This window comes from Hylaeus volcanicus, chromosome 7 (assembly GCF_026283585.1).
Source record: "Hylaeus volcanicus isolate JK05 chromosome 7, UHH_iyHylVolc1.0_haploid, whole genome shotgun sequence".
NCBI classification, from domain to species: Eukaryota; Metazoa; Arthropoda; class Insecta; order Hymenoptera; family Colletidae; genus Hylaeus; species Hylaeus volcanicus.
The window spans coordinates 2,445,874-2,468,357 of NC_071982.1; the positions used below are offsets into that span (position 1 = coordinate 2,445,874).

Sequence of the window (22,484 nt, forward strand, 5' to 3'; positions counted from 1 at the left end):
ATACAAATAAATTGTAAATATATTGTTCATGTCATAGTTAATTTATAATATAAATATAATATAAATTATAATAAATTATAATATAAATTAACTATGACATGAACAATATATTTACAATTTATTTGTATCTATGATTTTTTGAATTTCGTATTATATCCTCATAAAATACATAAAGTGCATTGTACATATAAATTAACTATGACATGAACAATGTATTTATAATGTATTTGTATCTATGATTTTTGGAATTTTGTACTACATATGTCCTCATGAAATAAATAAAGTGCATTGTACATACAAATTAACTATGACATGAACAATATATTTATAATGTATTTGTATCTACCATTGTTTTGAATTTTGTATTATATCCTCATGAAATACATAAAGCATAATGTATATATAAATTAACTATGATATGAACAATATTTACATTAACATTGTACTTGATGTATTTCGTAAAGATAGAATACAAAATTCAAAAAATCATACATATAAAAATAAATATACATTTCTTAATACCTATAATTCAATTTCTTCTTATATTTTGTACGTCATAATATACCTATACGTGCCATTATCTTTAGCGAATACTATATCCGTCATATTTCATTTTATTATTTTATACCCAGTAGTGCCTAAAATACGTACAACTTGAAAAGTATAGAAATCCGTCCAGGTGTTCAAAAATCTGCCAGTATAATTATTGAATGTCCTTTCCCAAGGTTTCCCAGTTAAAACACGCACGCTCATAGCTTTCACGAGCTTCGCAAGCTGCGACGGATCCGAGCGCTAAAAGCGCGCCGGGATTCTCGGGAAAAGCGGCAGCAAACGTTCGCTTCTACAAATTGTTTAATTGCTCGCTCTCGCCGCGGAATTTCTGGACGATGAGCTCACACGTCGTCGTCTCGAAACGTTTCCGCGAGGATGTCGCGGTTTTTTCGATGGATCTCGACGATATCCATCCGACAATGAGCGCCCGAGGGAGACGTGAACCTGTTGCCCTTTAGCAAAAGGACGTGACGGCTTCTGCAACTCGTTCCCCTGTGCGACGAGGAAATTACAGTACAATGACTTTATCTTTAGGGGTTTTTTCCTTGGCCGTAAACAGCCGCTGAGGTAAAAACGTGAGCAGTGAAGTACCTTCGAGGTACTCATCTTCAGAAAAACTACCACGTTGTGGCTTCTTATTGGTTTGTCATATTAAGTTACCAGATTGGGCAGTAGCTCATTCTTTAGCGCGAGTAATACGATTAAGATTAATAACACTAGTTTACAGCCAAAATGTACATTCTGGAGAAAAATACGAAAACAGAGTAAAATTGGAATTTTTGTACCTTTACTCAATTGTTCTTAACTCTGGTATTTATCCATAGATTTTGTTCAACAAAAGCTTGTTTTCTTCGTAAAAGTGCGATTTATACGTAAGCAATAAGGAACTGGACGTAATTTGACAGTTTCTATTTTTGCATGGCGATGGAAGAAATTTTCGTGTTGTATTTTAGCCGAAATATGAAAGTTTTTCTTATATATTAATCCGTAACATTTAAACTATTGAACCGATTGGAAAACAATGTTAGAAGCAATTGTTGGAAATCCGATGACCTTTAATATGGCATCTTGCGCGACCCAATCGAATGTTTCTAACTCGAGATATGGCCTAAAATGTGAAGATATTTAAAAAAAAAATTGAAAAGAAATTACAAAATTCATACAACAAAAACCTATTTATAGAAAAATTTTTCATTGTGATTTTCGAGTTTAGCACTATTTTTAAAAAATTCGTGAAAAGTGACTCATCTCGGCGACATGACCCAGGCTCCCCTTTAATATTATACTTGTCTTTAATATTATATTATGAGCAGTCTAATAAATTGGACAAATATCGAGACACATATCGAGCAAAGTAAAAGTATTTATTTTAATTATATAGTCCAAGGTACAAAAGAATCATTACAAAATCAATTTTCAGTTGCATTATAGAAATGAAAATATTCTTTCATTCTTCGTAAATAACTAATTGGGTTACAGTGTTTATTCTTGAACGCATCGTTTAAGGTAAATACATTTTGAATAGAGATCTGGGATTCTCTATGAAATCTGGAACCCACGAGCGACAGGAAATGCATCAGCCTACAATCAGCAGCGCATTAAGCGTGCGTGTACACGCAAGATTTGTCTTTTTCCAAATGCTTACGCGTTCTCGAGAAAACGCTTGTCTTCAGTCGCAGGAAATGGATGTTTCTCTGGTCTGCAAGCGTGCACCGGATGCAACAGCTGCGCCAATCGGTGCACTTTGTGACAAAGAAATTCATATCGAACGCCTTGCGTTTCTTTACTTATCATTTCTGCTTTTTGCAGATCGCATCTAAAGAAATGCAGTTGAATTATAGCATTTTTTAGCGATAAGAATTATTTATCGTTAAGTAATAAAGATATCTGTAATCATCAATTTTCAAACTTCATTTCAAAAGAGGATAGTTTTAATTAATACTATAGTTTTTGAGGTGAAACTGCTGTAAAAGAAGACCTCGCCCCAGTGACCTTGACCTTGAGATATTTTGCCAAGGACTTGACCCCGAGTAACTTTTCTAATAACTTAACCGTCGCCCAATGCTTATTAAAAAGTTATTATTGCAAAGAAGTTTGTAAAAATTAAGATCGAAATATCCATTAAAATTCAATTACAAGCGAATATTATTGATGTGTTAGGTTAGGTTAGGTTGCATATTTAAACGCGGTCAGGAACCATATCGTTATTATTTATTCGACACATTCACTGTTTTGATACTCCATTACAATTCTACACAAGAAATCCACGAAACATAAAAATAATTTTAAAAATAATTCACACTCTAGTTTTATTTCAGTATCTTGCAATATTTTTAACGAAGTAAAAATCTTCTTTCGTGAAAACAATCTCCTAATTATCGATACGATTATTTATACGATTATTATTGTACGATATTTCAAGATAGCAATGGATTTTCCAAAATAAAATTCTCAAGTTCGACGGAAAGAAAATCTCTTTCTACCGATAATAACTTCGTCCCGTGAGTGAAAAAGACATTCTTCGGGTTAGAGAAGATGATTGACCGGAAAGACTTCCGAAACATGTGAACAACGTGGGAGACACGCGATAGTGGGTTCCACAGAAATAACTTCCGAAATCTGCGCTGAAACTCTTCTCCTGGTGATAAACGACAGATAACAGAAAAATGCTGCACATTCCCGAGTATTTTATCTTCGAGCTACGATCAATATTATCGCGAGGAAGAGTAGTGCATTTTTAGGTGCAGCATTGATACTCAGGCAATCTGTCGAAAGAAGCATTGTAGTCTGGGATTTTTCAAAAATTCCAAAATATTGATTTTTTTGTCGCATTTTCTCAAAGCGTAGATCTTTAAAAATATATCTGCCGAAGGACTTTGTTGAATTCGGAAAATCAACGAAGGAACGTCTAAAGAGAACAATGTCCGCAACGATGTTATTATCTGCAGATCGTTTCGATACTGCATTTTAAATTTCTTTAAACTTTTTACTACAATTTGTTCGTTGGCGATGTGTAAAATTATTTTTTATCACTAAAATTCAATAAAAAAAACTTTGTAAGTTTTATTAAGATCATAATTATTTCAAAAATTTATATTTTTCATTTTTAAAAATTCTATTTTTAAAAAATTCATAAAAAGTGCCTCATTTCGGCGACCTGACCCAGGCCGGTTTAAAGGGTTGTAAAAGGTTCTCTGACAAAACCCTTTATACAAATTTCTTATAGATTAAAAACAGAACATCCTCAACAAAAATTAAAAATTGACGTTCCAGACCATAATACCACCTTAGATTTTAAAAATGAACCGTTGATTTCTTTCGCCTCGAAACTAGACGAATCGCGGAGTCCCACGGGAGTAAAATTTTCTCCAAGGATGACAAAGATCAACCGTAACATGTGACCGTGTCCTGGAACTGTAGCAACCATAAATACGTTCGGTAACAGGATATTTCCTGTCGTCCACGTAGGTCTGCCGTGGCGTTTTTAATGACAAAAAGCGTATCGTTTTACGGTGATTTACGGAGCAGAATAATCTTAAACGCTTTCTTTGGGCATGCGAGTTATTATACAGAGTGTCATACCTAAATCATTCCAAGTTCTAATCATCTTTCTAAGTTTTGTACTTAATGCATGAAAAATTTCTTATAGCTCGGCGAAACATGAATAAATTCGAAATTATCAACCATAATAATTTATTCCGCAAAAGAACGCGATCTAGAACGCTACTCATTCTTGGGGCTTCGAAGTAGACAGAAGCCTTAAAGGATGAAGGATCTAACTCTCAAAGAAACACTTTAAAGAGTAAACGGCCGAGTTCCCCGCTTTCGAGACGTTGTTTACTCACTGTTTATAGCACTCGCGGTGAGTGTTGTCAGGCGCACAAAAATATTTTCCTGATTTCGTGCTTCTTCCTTTTTTTTTTTTTGTAAACCAAGCTAATTCGGGAACGAGAGCGAGGCGTTCTCTATAAATTCTGAGAATCCGGTTTCGATTCGAGTGCCAACACAACGGATGGGGAACAGTCGTGAAAATTGAAAGCGTTTGTTACTGGCTTTCTGAAACGATTAAGAATATTTATCGTATTCATTCTTTTTTCATAGCGATCAAAATCGGTGGTAAATTCTGCCATCATTAGCACACACTTTCAATTTTTATCGTTTTTGATGTTCTAATTTATTTATAAATAAAAGACAGAAGATGGGGAGAATATGTTTGTAATGGACAGTCTGAATTGAACTTAAATAAAATAGAAAAAAAATATATGTCTTAGCTTTGGAATGGTAACGGGAAACCCAAAGGAGGCTTTAGAATTTTATTTTTAATAATAAAATGCTCCTGTAATCGTGTGTACTTGGATTTGAAATTAAAACGAAATATATGTACTCAGAGATCTCCTCGCTAAACAATTTTTTAAGTATTATAAATTATTATTTTTTACGTCACCATGTAGTAAATAGAATATGGTCAGTATTCAATATTTTGCAAAAAAAAACTCTACCACATTTTCCGCAGAATATTGTTTTATTTAAGAATTCCTAAATTTGGTTTGTTTCAAATACATAACCTAAAAGAAATCATAGTATGCATCGTGAACCAGTCGCAAAAACTACGCATCGTCGATGCCGATGGTTCAATATTTATTCTAATACAATCATCAATTCAAAAATTACGAATAAGTAGTGTTAACAATTCTTAATGGTACAGGAAAGTCTTGTTTCAATATTCCTTACCATTTCAACCAAAACAAAAAAATTCTAGCAAATCGTCTATTTTTCAGTCGTTCAAATCGGAGCACCCCCATACCACGTTGACTGCCAGACTAATAATCGCGAATATTCCTACGAGGCTAACATTTTGTTTCTATACAGTTACTAATTACATAATCCAACATTTGTGGTAGTTGTTAATTTTGCGACCTCTTTAGAATTTACCAATCCTACCTAAATGAATTTATTTTAACACCTTCTCTTCAGAATTAATTTATTCGATTCCACAATGAAAATCCCTGTCACCCATACATGGGCGACGTGGCGTCCAACGTGTTAACCCGAGTATCACATTATGTACTCTGATAAAGTCGTCCCAAAGTCCCGTGCCCGCGATGCGCAGGACGCGACAGCAGAGTGGAGAAAGAAGAAGATACTCACTCGTTCGACAGGGTGAATATTCATGCGATTCGTTGAAGTTGTTGCTAACGACCCAACAGGTGCCGACAGGTTCTCTTCGATTTCCGGTCGTCGAATCCTTCTTCCATCGATTCTGCTCTGCGTCGAACTTCGGTTGCGACAGGGAGAACCAAATATACCTGGGGGCGCACGCCTGCGAACATAAAACAGGGGAAAATAAACATTGTGTTTTTACTATTCTACGGTTTTTGGTATATTAAATCATTCACTGCCAGGAAAATTTAAGGGGAGTAGACACGGCACATGACCTCTCCGATTTACCATAATACCCATAGAAGCGAGATATATATATATATATATATATGTATTCGCGTTTAGCGAGCGAAAGTGAGATACATATAGTCTCTCCATTACGTTTCGGCTTTTCGCTTTGTGTCTTTGGACCTCTCTCTCTCTCTCTCTCCTCCACTGTCTGTCCCCTTCTACGTTCGCGCTCGGAGTCGCGTTTAAACACAATCGACACCTTGGTTGGATGTACATTGTACGTATAACCAAATATTTCAAGTCCGACCAGTTTCGAATTCGTCCAGAGTTTCGAAGCGTCGACGAAGTAGAGAAAGGCAGTTTGACGAAGAAGAGACTGATAAGGAATGTCTTTTAGGTGTCTTCCTCCGATTGTTTTGATTTTTGGACATGTTTTAAATACTCTGGTACTTTCTCTCCGTCCTCTTCTTCATTCGCTCTCCTTCAGTGCATTTATGGTAGAGATATTTGTGCATTTATGGAGACTTTACCGTATCACGATATTTCATTTCACACGCGAGTGGCAACAATTTAATAAATCGCGATGATTACGGTTTGTCACAGTGCCAAGACAACTTAAAGGCGTTGAACTCTACGATCAATCTTAACGAGATTGGCACACGTCGCGAGTCACGAATCTCAGCAACGAGCCACGAATCAACGTTTTCCCCGAATTTCCGCGAATTCTATAATTAATTTAATTCATCTCACGCCCAAGGTCCGCCCTCGCGGAGCACGCCCCGTGACCAGATTGCACGTAGCGAGATTCGAGGAAATAATTTCTTAGACGCCGTTCTACTCGGTGAGACGCAAAGCGCGTTGTTGCATACATATATTTACGCGGCCTGTTATTAGGGTCATCAGCTGCTAGCGTGTGCTCCCTAGTCAAGTGCGAATGATTGACGTAACACGCTGATTTTATTACGCGTGCGAGAGAACCTTGTCCCGAGAAGCAAACGGTTCCAACGATGCCCCTATCGCCAAAAATACGCGTCGTTCAGGCGATTACGAACAACCCGCAAAAAAGAGACGATGACGCACCATTGTTACACTTTGGCGCCGAAACGAAACGTGAGATAATCCTAACGCCGCGAGGGAAACAACGATATATCGCACGGATCGCGAGAGAAAAATAGCGTACACCGCGTTGCGAAAATAACTGTATCTTTAACTCAGTTTACAGCTAGAATCTAGAATTTTACTTTACCGTTGGTTGATGAAAAAATCAATTTCTTTTTATTTATTTTTTTATTATTTACTCTTTTCTGGATGTTAGAAACGACAAACAAAACTTTTTGGAACAACATTTTCACGTAACTTGTGACTGCTGTCAAAACGTAAATGACCTCATTGGAGCATACCGTAGAAGACGCTGGTTTCAGGTCTCCGTGCTCTCGACCAGTCTGTGAATCATTTAATTTAAACATTGCAATGAATCGAACACGATAATACAGAATAATAAATTGTAAATTATTCTGAACTGTCACGTATTATTCTTTATTATTCCACGATCACAATTTACAATTAACCCTCCATTACATGAATCTTACTCTACTCGACTAGAAAGAAATTATTTCTTAATTATTCATAAATTCATACATTAACCAACGTTCAAGTTCAACAACAATTACTCGAATCGGTTGAGTTTAAGAAATTGGGGTACCCTCCGATCGGGCTGATTTTTTTTATCATAGGTAGCCCTTGACCTGGTGATTATAATGGTTTATATTGGGTTTTAATGGATTATAATGGATTATAAAGGGTCATCTTGACCCTTAACTCCCGCCCACTCTCCCCTCCTGCCCTCCCCTCGCCAGGAGACAAAAAGTGAAATGGTTCAAAAAGTGTTTTTTCTTTCGTATTCACCGACCGATATCGGTGAATACATCATTTCCGACTTTTTTTTCCGTGAAAGAACATCAGTTCTTGACTCGACCCAGAGGTTTGTCAAAGCAACGTGCCATAGATTCACTGCGATCAACTGCCCTAGTGTCAATATTGCCTTCCCCACCAAAAACTACCCCAAACCTACTCAGACAGTACGTACATTAATGGTATTCAATATTGCCGTCTCTACCAAAAACTACTCCAAATCTACTCGGACAGTATTTCCATGTAGACTGTATGTCCATTAACAGTATTCAATATTTTCGCTCCCACTAAAAACTACCCTAAACCTACCCAGACAGTAGATTTTGGGCTTGATGCTATGATGTTCCTCGACGTAAGGAAAAAAGTTGGAATAGACGTACTCACCGGGATCGGTGCAAAAAAAAAACACTTTTTGGACCATTCCAGTTTTTGACCTCTGGAGGGTGAGAGGGGAATTAAGGGTCAAGATGACCACCATTATAATTGCCAGATCAAGGGCTATCTGTGATACAAAAAGTCAGTTCGATCGCAGTGTACCCCATTTTCTTAAACTCAACCCCCAAATCTACGCTATTAAACATCTAAGAAACATCACTAATTAAAAACTTGAAATTATCACAAGGTTCCACACGATGCAATTTATTTAATCCTCTTAAAAATCATTTGCAAATGACCCCATTAGAGCATATTGTAGGAAACGCTGTTTTCGGATCTGAAATCTCCACTAATACATAGATACCTATTGAACACCTCTAATAGAAAACCCCAAATTATCACAAGCTTCTACACGACGCAATTTATTCTATCTTCTAAAAAAAAAAATTGTAAATAACCTCATTGGCTCACACCGGCACTGTAAAAAACGCTGGTTGCAGGTCTCCGTGCTCTCGACCAGCCTGTGGGGCATTTAATTTGAACGTTGCAATGAATCAAACACGAAAGGGACAACGCAGGCTTAATGCAGATTGCGGCTATATATGCAGATTCAGGAGAGAACAAACGCACGGGTAAACTCACGGACGCGCTCTGGTAACATTTTAATCGGTTTCCAAGGCTAGCCCCGTGTAAACGAGCCCTAACGAGCAGGACGCTGATTCTGCATGCACGAGGATCGTGTGCTCGCGCTTGAGGTTCGCCGGTGCACGCAACATTGCATTATTAATTGCGAGCCAATTAAGGCGCGTTACAACGTTACATCGTTTTACCCACGCGAATCGGATGCTGCGCGGAGCGTTAATCGAAAACTGAACGAGGGAAGCGCACCGTTGTCGTTGATTAACGCGTCTCGAACGAAAACTTGATTCGATATCGAGAACGGTAAGCGTTCTCCGTCTTTGGCCGCTCGAACAATTATTATGCCTCTACCTGGTGAGCGCAATGAGCCTCGATTGCTTTCGACTCGTTGGAGTTTGTTATCGGTTCAGAAAATTATTAATGCTGGCGACGTCGGGTTATAGACCAATTATCGGGATGAATGTTACCTAGGTCTGTAATTATCGAACAGGTAAAAGCATGATAGATCAAAATAATAGCTGATATACACTAATGGCCATTAATTGATTGATTTAAGAGGAATTAATTCAACCCATTTAATTGAATTTTATGTAAATGTCTTTTAACATTGAAGATATTAACAAATCGGCAACTAAATGGCTTTGAATTAATTCTGCTTACATCGATCGTCAATTAAATGACTTTGAATTAATTCTGCTTAAAGTAATCGTCAATTGAATATCTTTAATTAAATTCGCGCGTATCAATCGTCACTTAAACGACTTTCGATTAACTCTGTTTGATTCAATTTTAATTAAATAATTTGTAATTACATTGTTCGTAATTAATTGTCAATTAAAGACGGAAATTAATTAAAAAAGTAATTAGTTACTCGCAACCCTTGTCCTAACTCTATTTGCTTTCATTCAGTGTACCTTTTATTTATCACCGAAAATCCTTATCCAGATAAGAATTTTGCCGATCCCAGTCTGGAAAGATTTTAAATCGTAAATCAAATCGTCAATTCGAGTCGATATTTATTTCAGAACTCTCCCGCTTCGAAAGTTCGTACGCGACATTCGTGGTGTCGATCCTTCAATGATTGAGATAAACTGGCGCAATGGATAAATTGCAGTCACACACCGCCACGCACCCTCTTCTTTTCGTGGTCCTCGTTCCTGCGCTCTTCTCTGTGCGTCGATCGACAACAGGAAGAAACATCAGACGGTCGTTACGTTCAATTAAGTCGCCGAGTCTTTCTTCGAACGTTTTCCCGCGCCGAGAGATCGATTTCCCTCGACGATCGCGTCTTGCGTAAAGTCGATGATATTTTCGTTTTGTCGGTACAGTTAACTGGTTCCATCATACGCGAGGTCGATAGAAATGCTAGCATTAGTAACGTCTGGACTGCAGATGTTTATGAGCAAATTTACAGAACCTTTAGATTTGCAATTTCGCGCCTTTATTTAACGTTATCTTCTGATTTTTTGATATTTTAACTATCATATGGACGTTTTTAGTGGAAGGTATGATAAAAAAAGGTTTTCCATGGGTTTTGTAAAAGTTTGTAAGCCTTCTGAGAAACTAGGAAGTCGTTAAGAAAATTAGAATGTTAATAATTGCCTTGTGACTTTGGTAATTTTCAAATATTTTAAGATAACTGTAGGAGCGCCGTCAGATATTTTGATGTGGGAATAATTGGAAAAGATTGCAGGTATGAACCTACAAGAACCTTATAAAAAACCTTAAAACCTTATTAAAAAAAAATTCCATTCTACAGCTCGTACTATTTTAAGTCACATAGTTTCCTCCAAAGAGGAACGCAATTTTGACCCAAGCTCCTTCCACTAAAAATCAACGACACGAAATGTCCTCCATAGCGTTTCTATTGGCTATGCTCTTCTCGCTGCCCATACATGGTACAAACCGCGAAAAGTGAATTTCTGTGGCCCGAAACCGGTCGTGTTCCACCGTGTTCGAAACGTCGAAAAATCGAGAAGAAATCGATCTCGAAGCACCGGTCGTATCGGGCCCGATACGAATCGAAAAAACTTGAATCATTCACGCGCGTTGAAAGGCCCGCGAAGCGTTCGACTGAAGACATTAAAGGAACCGTGCCATTAGCTGAGCGTAAGTTCTTTTCGAGTGGTTCTTTTAATGAAGAGTGAACGCAGATACTGTTGCCGCAATCACGCCTAAAGAATACGGTCGAATTGTTATTATTCCCTTTTCTTTCGCGGGCCTTTTTCGCTCCTCTTCCCTCCTCGCAATTAAAGGCGCGTTGCCTTTCGTTCCCCGAACGATTTGCTTCCTTACCGTCGAAGAAAACGCGTCGGGAACGTGTCATTATCGGCCTTTAACGTCTTCCGGGCTCTTTGGCGAGCAAATTGCGTTCGTTTCGTACCGAAACTGGACGTATTTCTGCCATTAAAGTAACGAAAAACTGACGAACCACGAGCGAACAATGGATTCGGTATAGGCTGGTTTCGTTTGGAGATACATAATTAGAATGGTGCGCGATTATTCGGTGCTACCTGCTTATCCGCAATTATACTGTTACGTTTCCGATCAAGAAAATGTTTTAACTCGGTCATTTAAATAGAACACGCATGGCTTCGATCATAAATCCCTGTAGTAGAAACGGCGTTTTTAGCCACTTTATCCATCGAAGTAGAAGAATTCCGGGAATCCTTCAAGTGTATTTATCACTATATATCACATTCCCTATTACGAGTCGGGAATTATATAAAATCACCGGTGATTACGTATAATCCCTAGTGTATCACATTCACCGTAATATATATAATGCCTATCTTGCATGCAATTTTAACTGAATAATTGATTACTGGTGCCATTTATTGTCATTCGTTCCTCTTTGAACGAATACCATGTTGACCCAGGCTTTTCTAAACAACCCGATATAATACATTATATATTACTATAAAAGTTATAATTATAATACATTACATATAATGAATTATATATTATTTTTTATTCTGTTTTATTTTGGACCATGCATCTAGCTAACAAAAAAGGAATATTCTAACCTTCTTATTAGCTCATTATAAATATACCGAAACGTGAACGCATGCTCCAATCGCAATTTCAGCAAAAACAATTTTTCCAAAATGCGTTTCATGCCGCGAACCGGTATAAACAACTTTTACAACAGCGTCGAGGTCGTTCGTATCGCGATCGTTACACTTCATTTCCCCTCGACGAAAAAAGGAACGTCGTTCGTACGCCTCCCTTTGATATTTTCAGCTTTCTGTGCCGCACGATCATCATCCACGCGTCGATCAGCTGTCGATTCTTTAATACGTATCACGATCAAGATGCATCTGTGCCTCGCGTCGAGATACAAGATCGATTTACTTAAAGCGGCTCGGTCACGATCGATCCGCGAGCAGCTGTAAACCGTGATAATCCTGACTTCCCTCTTCATTTACTCTTCTCTTGGCGTTTCGCCTTCCTCCTCGACCACTCGGGCTCAACGAGGCGCATTCAAAGGGTTCACTAAGGAGTGCTTTATTTGGAACGTCCGATGACCAAACTCATTCTTGTATTTCTTTGCGGGCTGTCCGGTGCTATTATGCGTTTCGATTCGAGAATATTTTTATCCCCGTACCCCTGCCCCGTTCTGGCAGCTGTTTCGTCGGTCCATTCGCTCTCTCGTTTGTCTTCGATACCTAAAAAGTGACCGATCTCCCTCCGCTAACACATTAAGGTCCGGTTGTTTCTAAATAGACTCACTCTGGAACCTTAGAATTATTTAAAGAATTTAAAACTGCTCAAAGAGCTTGACGATTTTCTGGATAGGGGAGGCAGCGAAATGATATTTTCATTTTTATTTTTACTTTTACTTTTATTTCTATTTTTACTTTTACCTTTATTTTTATTTTATATATCTGTATACACAGGTTGTTCGATAACTGGTGTGTATCAGCGAAAAGGGTGGTGATTCTACATGAAAAAATGAGTTGAAAATGTAGAACAACAATTTTTTACGCGAAGCTTTGTTCTCGAGAAAATCGACTTTGAATTTTCCCCAGGTACGGGTGTATTTGATTATGGCTGCGGATCCTTATGCATTTATAGAAAATTTGGGTGCGCAGAAAAACTACAAAATGCAAACAATATTCAAGAATATAAAAAAGATTGAAAGTAAAGTTCATGTTGTAGTATTTGCAGAATAAAATAAATTCCTATTTAGGTTCAATTTTTGTAGTCACGTTCGCGAAGATTTTATTTTTATTTTTATCTAAGAACCTAGACGTTGATGCGAACCTCGACAAGATAATTTAAATAAAAAAAAGAGACCGATTTGATGTGGAGCGGTCCGTAAACGTAGTAAACATACGACACCGAAATGCAATCTCCCCATAAAGGAATCCGTATTTCCCATTGCGCTGGAACCGAGCTTTTACCGCGACCGAGTTCTCAGTCGGTTACAATGGAAACGCATTAAGTATTGCGGGGGATATTGCGAGCGATAAAATAGTGGCATATTGTTTTAATTTACGGTGCCGTTTCGCCGTGAAAGATACGGTCCCTACCATTATGGCGCCGGTTGTCAGCGCACTCTTTGAACACCGGGGAATTTCCCGCGCGCACACGTGCGTTACACGTTTCGAACAATAAAGGTCAAACGCAGAAAGAGTTTACGGTAGGCGGCGGACCAGGTTCGTTTGCCTGCTGTCGATCCTTTGCTCGTAAAGTTCGGCGGAATCGTAAAGGCAACCCGGGGCCACGCTGCGGGGACATCGAGTTTTCCTTTGGAAAGCCCATGATTTATTTTAGAGCGTAACTAGGAACTATTTTCGGGGTTCCGGTGGATCCAGGAAAACGTTTAATGGTTACTTGAACGTTCACTTGAATGTAAAGTGTTTTGCGAAAGGGGATGAGGGGTTTTGTGAAGGATGATGTCGTTGGCACTTTATCTGGAATTGTTGAAATAGAGAGCAACTAAACAAACGTATAGACAAATTAAACAGCTCTTCTAGATTGTCCTATAAGTATAGGATATAACTGCTATTCAAATTGGAATGAAATTTAATTGATTTTAATATAACGTCCACTGTATACAAATCTCAATAATTAATTTGATCGACGAGAAGAATGCTATGTAATTTTTATCGTAACTTCTCCCATAAATTTCATGAGCTTCACGAGATATGAAAAGAAGACATACTTGAATATATAGGAATATAAATAAACCAACTAAACGTTAACTACCAAAAAACTGATCAAGAGGCATGTGTCGTCCTATCTTAGGTCTATCATCTTATCTATCTCTATCTATCTCCCTTGAATCCAGAATCTACAGTTCTAGGAGCGCCTAATCAAAATTTCTCTTCGGAGTTACTTTCTCCATTACGTATCATTTTACAAAATATTGCAATCGTATTTCTCCTGCAACGAGATTAGAATTAATATCTCGTGAAACGTAAAGCAATAGAGGCTTATCTAAGTGGCAACCTAACTGTCAGGAGGGATTTTTATTTCATCTTTTATCATTTACCATGCAGTGCCCATCGTAAGAGAGAGAATTAATGATACGGTAGACAAAAATAAATTACAATTCAGCTAAAACATTTTGATTTCTACCTGGGACTAGAAAAGGCCTTCTAAGTTTTCAATTTTTATCTCTGAAACTAAACGTCCTATGAATAAACTGTAAATATAAAAAAGTTTCGTTTCATCATTCACTATAAGGTGATATTTTTTTAAAATTCGGTTGTTCGACTGTTGTTTTTTTTTTTTTCTTTAAGACAACTGCAACAGGATCAGACCACTACGAGATCTCAGGAAAAAGGTCTTTCAAGTTTTTAATTTTTATTTTTAAAACTAAACGTCCTATGTATAAACTGTAAATACAAAAAGGTTTTGTCTTATTATTCCTTGTAAGTTGATATTTTTTTTAAATTCACACATCTACACCTCTTAGAATTTCCAGCAAAAATCTTCCGGCGGTTAAAGGGTTAAATAAGAAGTTTGTTTAGTTGCTCTCTATTTCAACAATTATATTATTATATTATATTATATTACGTAATGTATTGTATTATACCAAAAACAAGTTAGACGTTCAAATTTTACATTTATGCAGATTTATAAATTTATAGTAACATTCACGCATACAGGGTGGGGCATTTTAAACAGGTTACCTGAATAACTCGCTTATTTTTGAAGATAGGAGAAAATGCATTAGACTCTTATGTACGTTATATTTGTATTCTAAAAACCTCGAAAGGATAGTACGAAATACCGATCTACCATAGAGAACACACATAATTCGATGCAGGGAAAACCCTCCAGCGTACCGTGTATCTTCCATGTGTGATATCCCACAGGAAGCAAGAATAACTCCCAAGGAGAAATCTGAACCTGGGAAATCCGGTAATAAAATGGCCCTGGAAAAAAGGTAACGACTTGGAAAATGCGTGACACCCCAATTGGCACTTCGTAAAAAGTTAGGCCTGTGCGAATAAGTGTCATATAATCTCTCTATTCGAAATCATTGTTAAAATATACAAGGTGAAACATTTAAAAGAGACCACCTGAATAATTCGTTTACTATATAATATGTATATAATATACGTATGTAATATACGTATATAAAAAATATAGTCTCCTTGTTTTTTATATAATACATTAACCAACAACAACCTGAAGCTCCTCTTTCAGAACCCTTTATTTCAACAGGGATCTTTATAATATTGAAATATATATTGCAGTCTATTTAATAACAGATGGAGTTTAAGTCATCATTTTTCTATTTTCATAATTATGTAAAAAATATAGTCTCCTTGTTTTTTATATAATACATTAACCAACAACAACCTGAAGCTCCTCTTTCAGAACCCTTTATTTCAACAGGGATCTTTATAATATTAAAATATATATTGTAGTCTACTTAATAACAGATGATGTTTAAGTCATCATTTTGCTATTTTCGTAATTACACAAAAAATATAAACTCCTACAGTTCGCAATTTTTACCTCCCCTTAAGAAAACTATGTTTACGAAGAAATTTTTAATTTCGGAATTGTGAAAGATACAAACTCTTTCTTTGTTTCAGTTTAAACGATAACAAAGAATCTCTCTGGATAAATTTCTCCTGAATCACACGAACGAGTGTTTCACTATAAAATTAATACAAATATTTTTCTGGAAAAAGTTTGTAGTGCGTTAAAAATTTACGAGAGAAGCTTGAAAACAGCCAGCGACAGTAAGTCATCCTGTTTTGACAATGGCCGATAAATTTTTAGAGAAAAAGCGGATAGTCGAGGCGTCCGTTCACGAAGGAACGACCAGCCCAGCATAAGTTATTCTTGCGCGTGAATGAGGTCATCTCGGGTCGACTGCACCCAGGCCTAACCAACGAGGATAGATCGGCCGTATTTTAAGGGAGCAGATATGGAATGGCTTCCGTGGAATCGTCGTTGGTTTTCGAGAAACTCGGGTTCCCCAAGCTTGAGCGACATTGACAAATCAATGATACATTGTTTCATTTCATAATTGTTTGAAATAATTGCTTCAAGTAATTGTCAAATTATTCTTAAAAATTACACGAGGTGAAATTAGTACACGAAGATTTTTAATTTAAAAGCGATGAAGATGAAATAAAAAAGAATTCCACGTTTGTTATCCAAGCTTGATAAGAAATAAATGTATTGACATTTTTTCAAGATAAATATGTATGTATGTATATACGTAAATATGTTCATAAATATGTAGACACTTACTACCTTCAATGAATAATTAATTTACACCGTAAATTATTACTATATATGTTTTGTTGTTCGAAGAAAGAATTTTGGACAAAAGCAAATCACTGCAAAAATTTCTTCAAATAAAGTCAGTTTTTGTTGCATACTATTTCAGGGTATATTTAGAAGCGATTCTTATCAAATTTCAAATATTAAATAACGAAATAATTCATTACTTGAAAGACTTATCATTTCAAATGAATCGATATCATTTTTATTTTTAAATAACGGTATTGAAAATAACGTAACGAAATAAATTGTTTCAAGTAGTTATCTTTTATTTTCGTATCAATTAAAATATACCCAGACCTGTCTGCAGGCGACCTGCACTCTGGCTTCCGCGTTTCTTATTCGTGTTAATCCGCTCAACCCCTAAGTTTCTCTCCGCATCATGCTCGGCGACCGGTTTTGACCGAGGATTACGCGTTAAATTGCGCGTTACGAGGGAGTACGACAAATCGGATTAACATCTGACGAACGGTTCGAAGCAGTTCGTTTGAAGCAGTGATTCGCCATGAAATTGGCGCGCCACGGCCACGTCGCGTTCGCTTCTCGGGTAAATACCTGCGCTATATGTGACGTGAACCGTTTTTATGGCGCCATGAACTTATTAAACTGGAAAAATGTTATTGCCGAATGAGCGAATAATCCCTCTTTTCGAGGGAATTTCTTAAGCCTCGGTCGCATGGCGTTTAAATAGGGCTCAGCTGAATAGGAAGCTTGCGAAGTATAAAAATAAGGCGTCGCTTTACGATCTTTATTACAGGCTCGTTAGGGTATAGTGTTTGGTCATAAGTGTGTGGTCATTTTCAAATGTTAAGGACAAAAGGAAATTGTACAGTACGTAAAAATGCGAGGACAGCTTCTAAATATAGTGGGTGTTCGGTAAGTGGTGTATAAGCGAGAAGAGGGTGATTTTAAAAGAACAACGGCCGAACAATCGAATTTAAAAAAAATATCAGCTTATAGGGAATGATAAGACGAAACTTTTTTACGTTTACAGTTTAATTATACGACGTTTAGTTTCAGAGATAAAAATTGGAAATTTAGAAGAGATCTTTTACTTGAGATCTCGTAATGATCCTGTTGCTGTTGTCTTGAAGAAAAAAAAACAATGGTTGAACAATCGAATTAAAAAAAAATATCAGCTTATAGGGAATGATAAGACGAAACTTTTTTACGTTTACAGTTCATTTATACGACGTTTAGTTTCAGAGATAAAAATTGAAAACTTAAAAGACCTTTTTCCTGAGATCTCGTAGTGGTCTGATCCAGTTGCTATTGTCTTGAAGAAAAAAAAACAATGGTTGAACAATCGTATTAAAAAAAAATATCACCTTATAGAGGATGACAAAATGAAACTTTTTTATATGTAGAGTTTATTCATACGACGTTTAGTTACAAAGATAAAAATTGAAAAGTTACGAAGACCTTTTTTCTGAAATTCAATTTTTGTAACAAACTTCTAACTTTTCAATTTTTATTTTCGAAACTAACCATCCTATGGATAAACAGTAAATATAACAATGTTTCGTCTCGTCATCCCCTATATATTGATATTTTTTTAAACTTGATTTATGCCCTTCCCAGACAAACGGTTAATCGTGGAACAGAAAAGTTAGAATGCGTTTGGGGGACACAAGGTGGTTCGAATTAAATAAATAAATTGATTAATAAATTAAACACTACAATTACGTAACACATGTTCTCATCGTGAACCCTGAATTTCAAACAATAATTTTCAAGACCCTACCAAAGATATCAATTTAATTCCAGAACAAACAACAAAAACCCACACGCGAGTGAAATATCCCCTCTGAATTTGTCCCAGGTGTGTCCTCCGTCCATATTTTTCACCTGGGCTTCATCCCCTTCGCCCGCTCGCCAGGAGCCCCTTTCTCGTCCACGACAGGATAACGGATCGACGCGACGGACGGATATTTACGTCACCAGAGACGGAGGTGGTCGCACGGAAGACACCGTTTCGGTTCAGTTTAGTGGTTGACTCACCTCCTGCGCACCTTCTGAGTCACTGCCTTATTTATACATGGCGCGACGCTCTAGCGGGTAAGTACGTACCCGTACACGCGCGAAATCGCCGCAGAGGAAATCTCGGAGCCGAATGAAAGCGAGGATTTGTCAGGGGGGACAAAGACCGTGGTACCCGGCGACGAGTCCCCGTAGTTTACCGAATGCGTACCGATGTTGCGCGGCTGGTCGCGGATACGACTGCGATATTTCAGATTTCCGAGGAGAAAGGTGTGAGTTATCGCGCCCCCTTCCGTTCTCGTGTACGGTTTGATGGCTAAAGAGCGGGTTAAATTACGAGGACCGATGTAAACGCCGTTCGCGACAAAGTGCCTCTTGAACGAGGTGCCGTTTTGCTTTTAAACTGGCCGAGATGATATTTGTTGCCTTGCTACCAGACCTGGGCGTACTTTAATCGAAACAAAAATAAAGAATAACTATTTGATGGAATTTATTTCGGATAATTATTTTCAGGATAGTTATTGGGAGATAAAAATGAAATCAATTCATTTGAAATAATAGCTGTTTCAAGTACCAAGGAAATAATCCTCAAAATAGTGTGCAACAAAAAGTAGTTATTTTAAGAAATTTTTACAGTTATTTTGAAATATTCTTTGTTCGGAAAGTTCATTTTTAAGAGAATTTTGTCTGAATTTATGTAATGTTACAAGCGAGAATTACTGTTCCACTTATGCTAAGGGTGGAGGAGGGGTGTTATATTTGAGAAAACGTGACTCATAATCAGATAATCAATTAACATAGATCAATCTGCTAGTTTTAGCTTGAAAAAATGTTAATACATTTATTTCTTCTCAAGTTTGGATAACAAACGCGAAATTTAAATAAAAAGTCGTCATGTATTACTTGCTATTTCACTTTGTATCATTTTTAAGAACAATTTGACAATTATTTGAAGCAGTTATTTCAAATAATCATGAAATACAGTAACATATTAATTGAAATGCAATTTCAAATAATGTTATTCGAAAGTGATCACAGCTATGAAAATAATTATGAAATAAAATAACATGACGCCGTTGTAAAAATAAGTAATACCACAAATGATAGATTAAACAGTTTCTAATTATATTTTTTACACATATTTTCACGAGCATTTGTCTGCCAGTCAAAGTGTTAAACCGTTTTCCAAATCGCTCGTGAAGTTTTATGAAAATTAATATTCAACATCAATTTTCGCAACGACAAAAATTAATTTAATGCTTCATTAATTCACTTTAAAGTATCTGATTGTCTTCTTACAATAGTGTAACCATACTTATAACAATCGAAAAAGAAGAGGACTGATGACAAGAAGTTCAGCCATTTCTGCGTGCAATACAATATCAAAAAGTGATTACCATTTCAAAACAGTGCGAAAAAAAAAGAATTTAAGAAATCAGTTCAAAAATATTCAGAGAAAACTACAATCGTCTAGAATATACAATTCCAGTTTATGGTGTTCCTCTCTGTATGTTATCCTGAACCAAAAGAATCTTTCTAAACTTTTAAATTCAAAATTTTAATATTCAAAATCTTTATATATAGAAATGCCATAGATGACCAAATAGTCGAAAACGTCCTATAGACAAAATAAAAAGATCTTATCCGCGCATCCAACGTTCCACCTTCCTTGCTCCTCGCGAGATCCTGCTCGGAAGGAGGAGCTGGAGCAGGAGGATAATCCAACGGGCAGACAATACGCATTCCAGTCCTGTGTTTTGTCGACGGGACAAATTGCAACGTCCGTTAAACGATCGCTTTTTGCTCGCGGCGGCCTTTCGTGCCCTCAAGACCGTTCGCATGGAGCTGCTACTTGTGGCCGATTCTAATTACGATTGGGTAGTAACCGTGACGGAATCGGAACCTGCGGAACAGCAAGACGCTATCGTGTCGCTCGTAATTTCGCGATGGCACCAATAAGGAATCGTGATCTAATTCTGAGTCGAAAACGAGCTCTACTTTTTCATCGACCCTTTGCGCAGTCATTATTTTCCTTATCGCGGTCTCTTGATCCTTCGAATCGACAAGTATTTGTAGGAGACTATTGTTATTATTCAAGCATTAATAAGAATTGTTGTTGAATGTAGAATGGTTGTTGAAATAGTTTATTAATTAATTGATTTTACTCGGCTAAACAGTTAGAATTTTAATTACTGCACTATTCGACCAATAGTAATTTTTCTTGATTGTTGTTCATTTACAGGCGGAACTTATAAGTGCTAACAATCTTTTGATGGTACTGTATTAATTTAAACGCTTCGAAACTTATTGTGACTTTCAAGTTCATTTCCATGAAGTTCGTTTTTTAATTGTTGGGTGGCATCACAAACTTTTTTGTGTATTTTTATGTAGTGCTTACTGAGCTACTTTATATTATTCACCCAAATGTAATTGCACTTTTCATGGTACTTTATTTACAAGACCAATTGTTGGGTGGGATTACAACCTTTTTTTGTATTTTTATGTAGTGCTTACACTGACCTACTTTATATTCGTCCATATGTAATTGGGCACTCTTCGGGTACTTTTCTCTTGCAAGACCTCTCTTTGCCTTATTATCTTATTCTTTCCATTTCTTACTTTAAGCCACAAAGCTTTCGATACTTTTCATATTAGAAATACCTTGAAAAAACAGAATCGGACAACACCCGGGATTCGAACCCGGTCTCTCAGCGTGGTAGTTCGCCTACACTACGCACTGCTCCATCCTCCGCCCCCAACAAACTTTTTTTTGGAAGCTCGTTAAAGACAACTCCATGACATAAAACCAAGATGGACGCTTAGATTTTAAAAGCTTTTGAGAAGTTCAGTAAATGAAGGGTTAAAAAAGAATTTTTCTCGCGGGGCCTTTTTTACGTTGATTATTTCGATTACAAATCGTTCTCAACCATTTTTTTCAGCAACTTTAAAACTTCTCAAAGTAAAAGAGACTCAAAGTGAAAGTTACTTCTTTTCAGTAACTCTGTTTATCCCGAAACCTCCACCAAAGAAATTCCACGATTAAAAGGAAACCAGCGACCTCGAGGAATCGAGATACGCAACCTCGACGGTGAACCAAAGGGAAAAGAAAGGGGTAAAAAAGAAATCTGCACCCCGTAGCCGGGAGACAGGATGATCAACCGCTTCTCGCAATATCTCTCGCACGGCCACGGGAATTTCTCAAACATTGTCCCGTCGATTCCTTCTGACAATGGTATTTCCATTCCGGCGGCCGACAAACGTTCGATCTACCGTGGCCCCGTCGATCCCCCGGAGCCTGGTCTGGGCCCTCCGAGAGGGAATCCTTCCCCCGTGTCCCCAAAAAGGGCGATTCGCCTCGTGGAAGGGCCGAGACGACGAATACGGGAAAGGTCGCGGCCGAACGGAGAGCGAAACGCGAATTTCGTACAAGACTCTGCTCTCAGGATGGGTCGTCGAGGTCGGGGATGACGTCCCCCGGGCCCGATAGCGCGCGCTTTAACTTCGAACCGACGCGTCTCCGCCGGCAACGATTCCCGACGGGGATTCACGACGCGCCGCGGCTTTATCGCGACGACTCGATCGTATTTTATCGTCCTCGATTGTTCCCTACGTCCAGACGTCCGTGTCCGTTCCCCAGGGTTTTTGTCTGCTCCGGGATTTCTTTCTTCGCTGAATTTCTTCCGCCGCCTCTCGGTCTTCGGGTGCTGGATGGGGGGAAATAATTTGCCCTAATTTGGGGGGAGAAGGCGGGGGATGAGAAGAAGAGTATGTAAAAATGTCTTCTTTGATACAGACGTTTATGAAATGATATTATTTATGAAATAATATTATTTGAAATACTATTTCAAGTGGCATGTTGTGAAAGAAATTTTGTAAAT

At 37.4% G+C, this 22,484-nt stretch overlaps 1 protein-coding gene across 2 annotated transcripts in view; it reads right to left on the bottom strand.

The window, feature by feature from the left end:
* The window catches only part of LOC128879544 (integrin alpha-PS2), a 131,674-nt gene that overhangs the window by 52,605 nt on the left and 56,585 nt on the right, over positions 1 to 22,484 (bottom strand). For both annotated transcript variants that reach the window (XM_054128793.1, XM_054128792.1), the window contains exon 4: positions 5,701 to 5,872. In XM_054128793.1, coding sequence (XP_053984768.1) covers positions 5,701 to 5,872 — 172 coding nt within the window. The remainder of the gene's footprint in view (positions 1 to 5,700; positions 5,873 to 22,484) is intronic.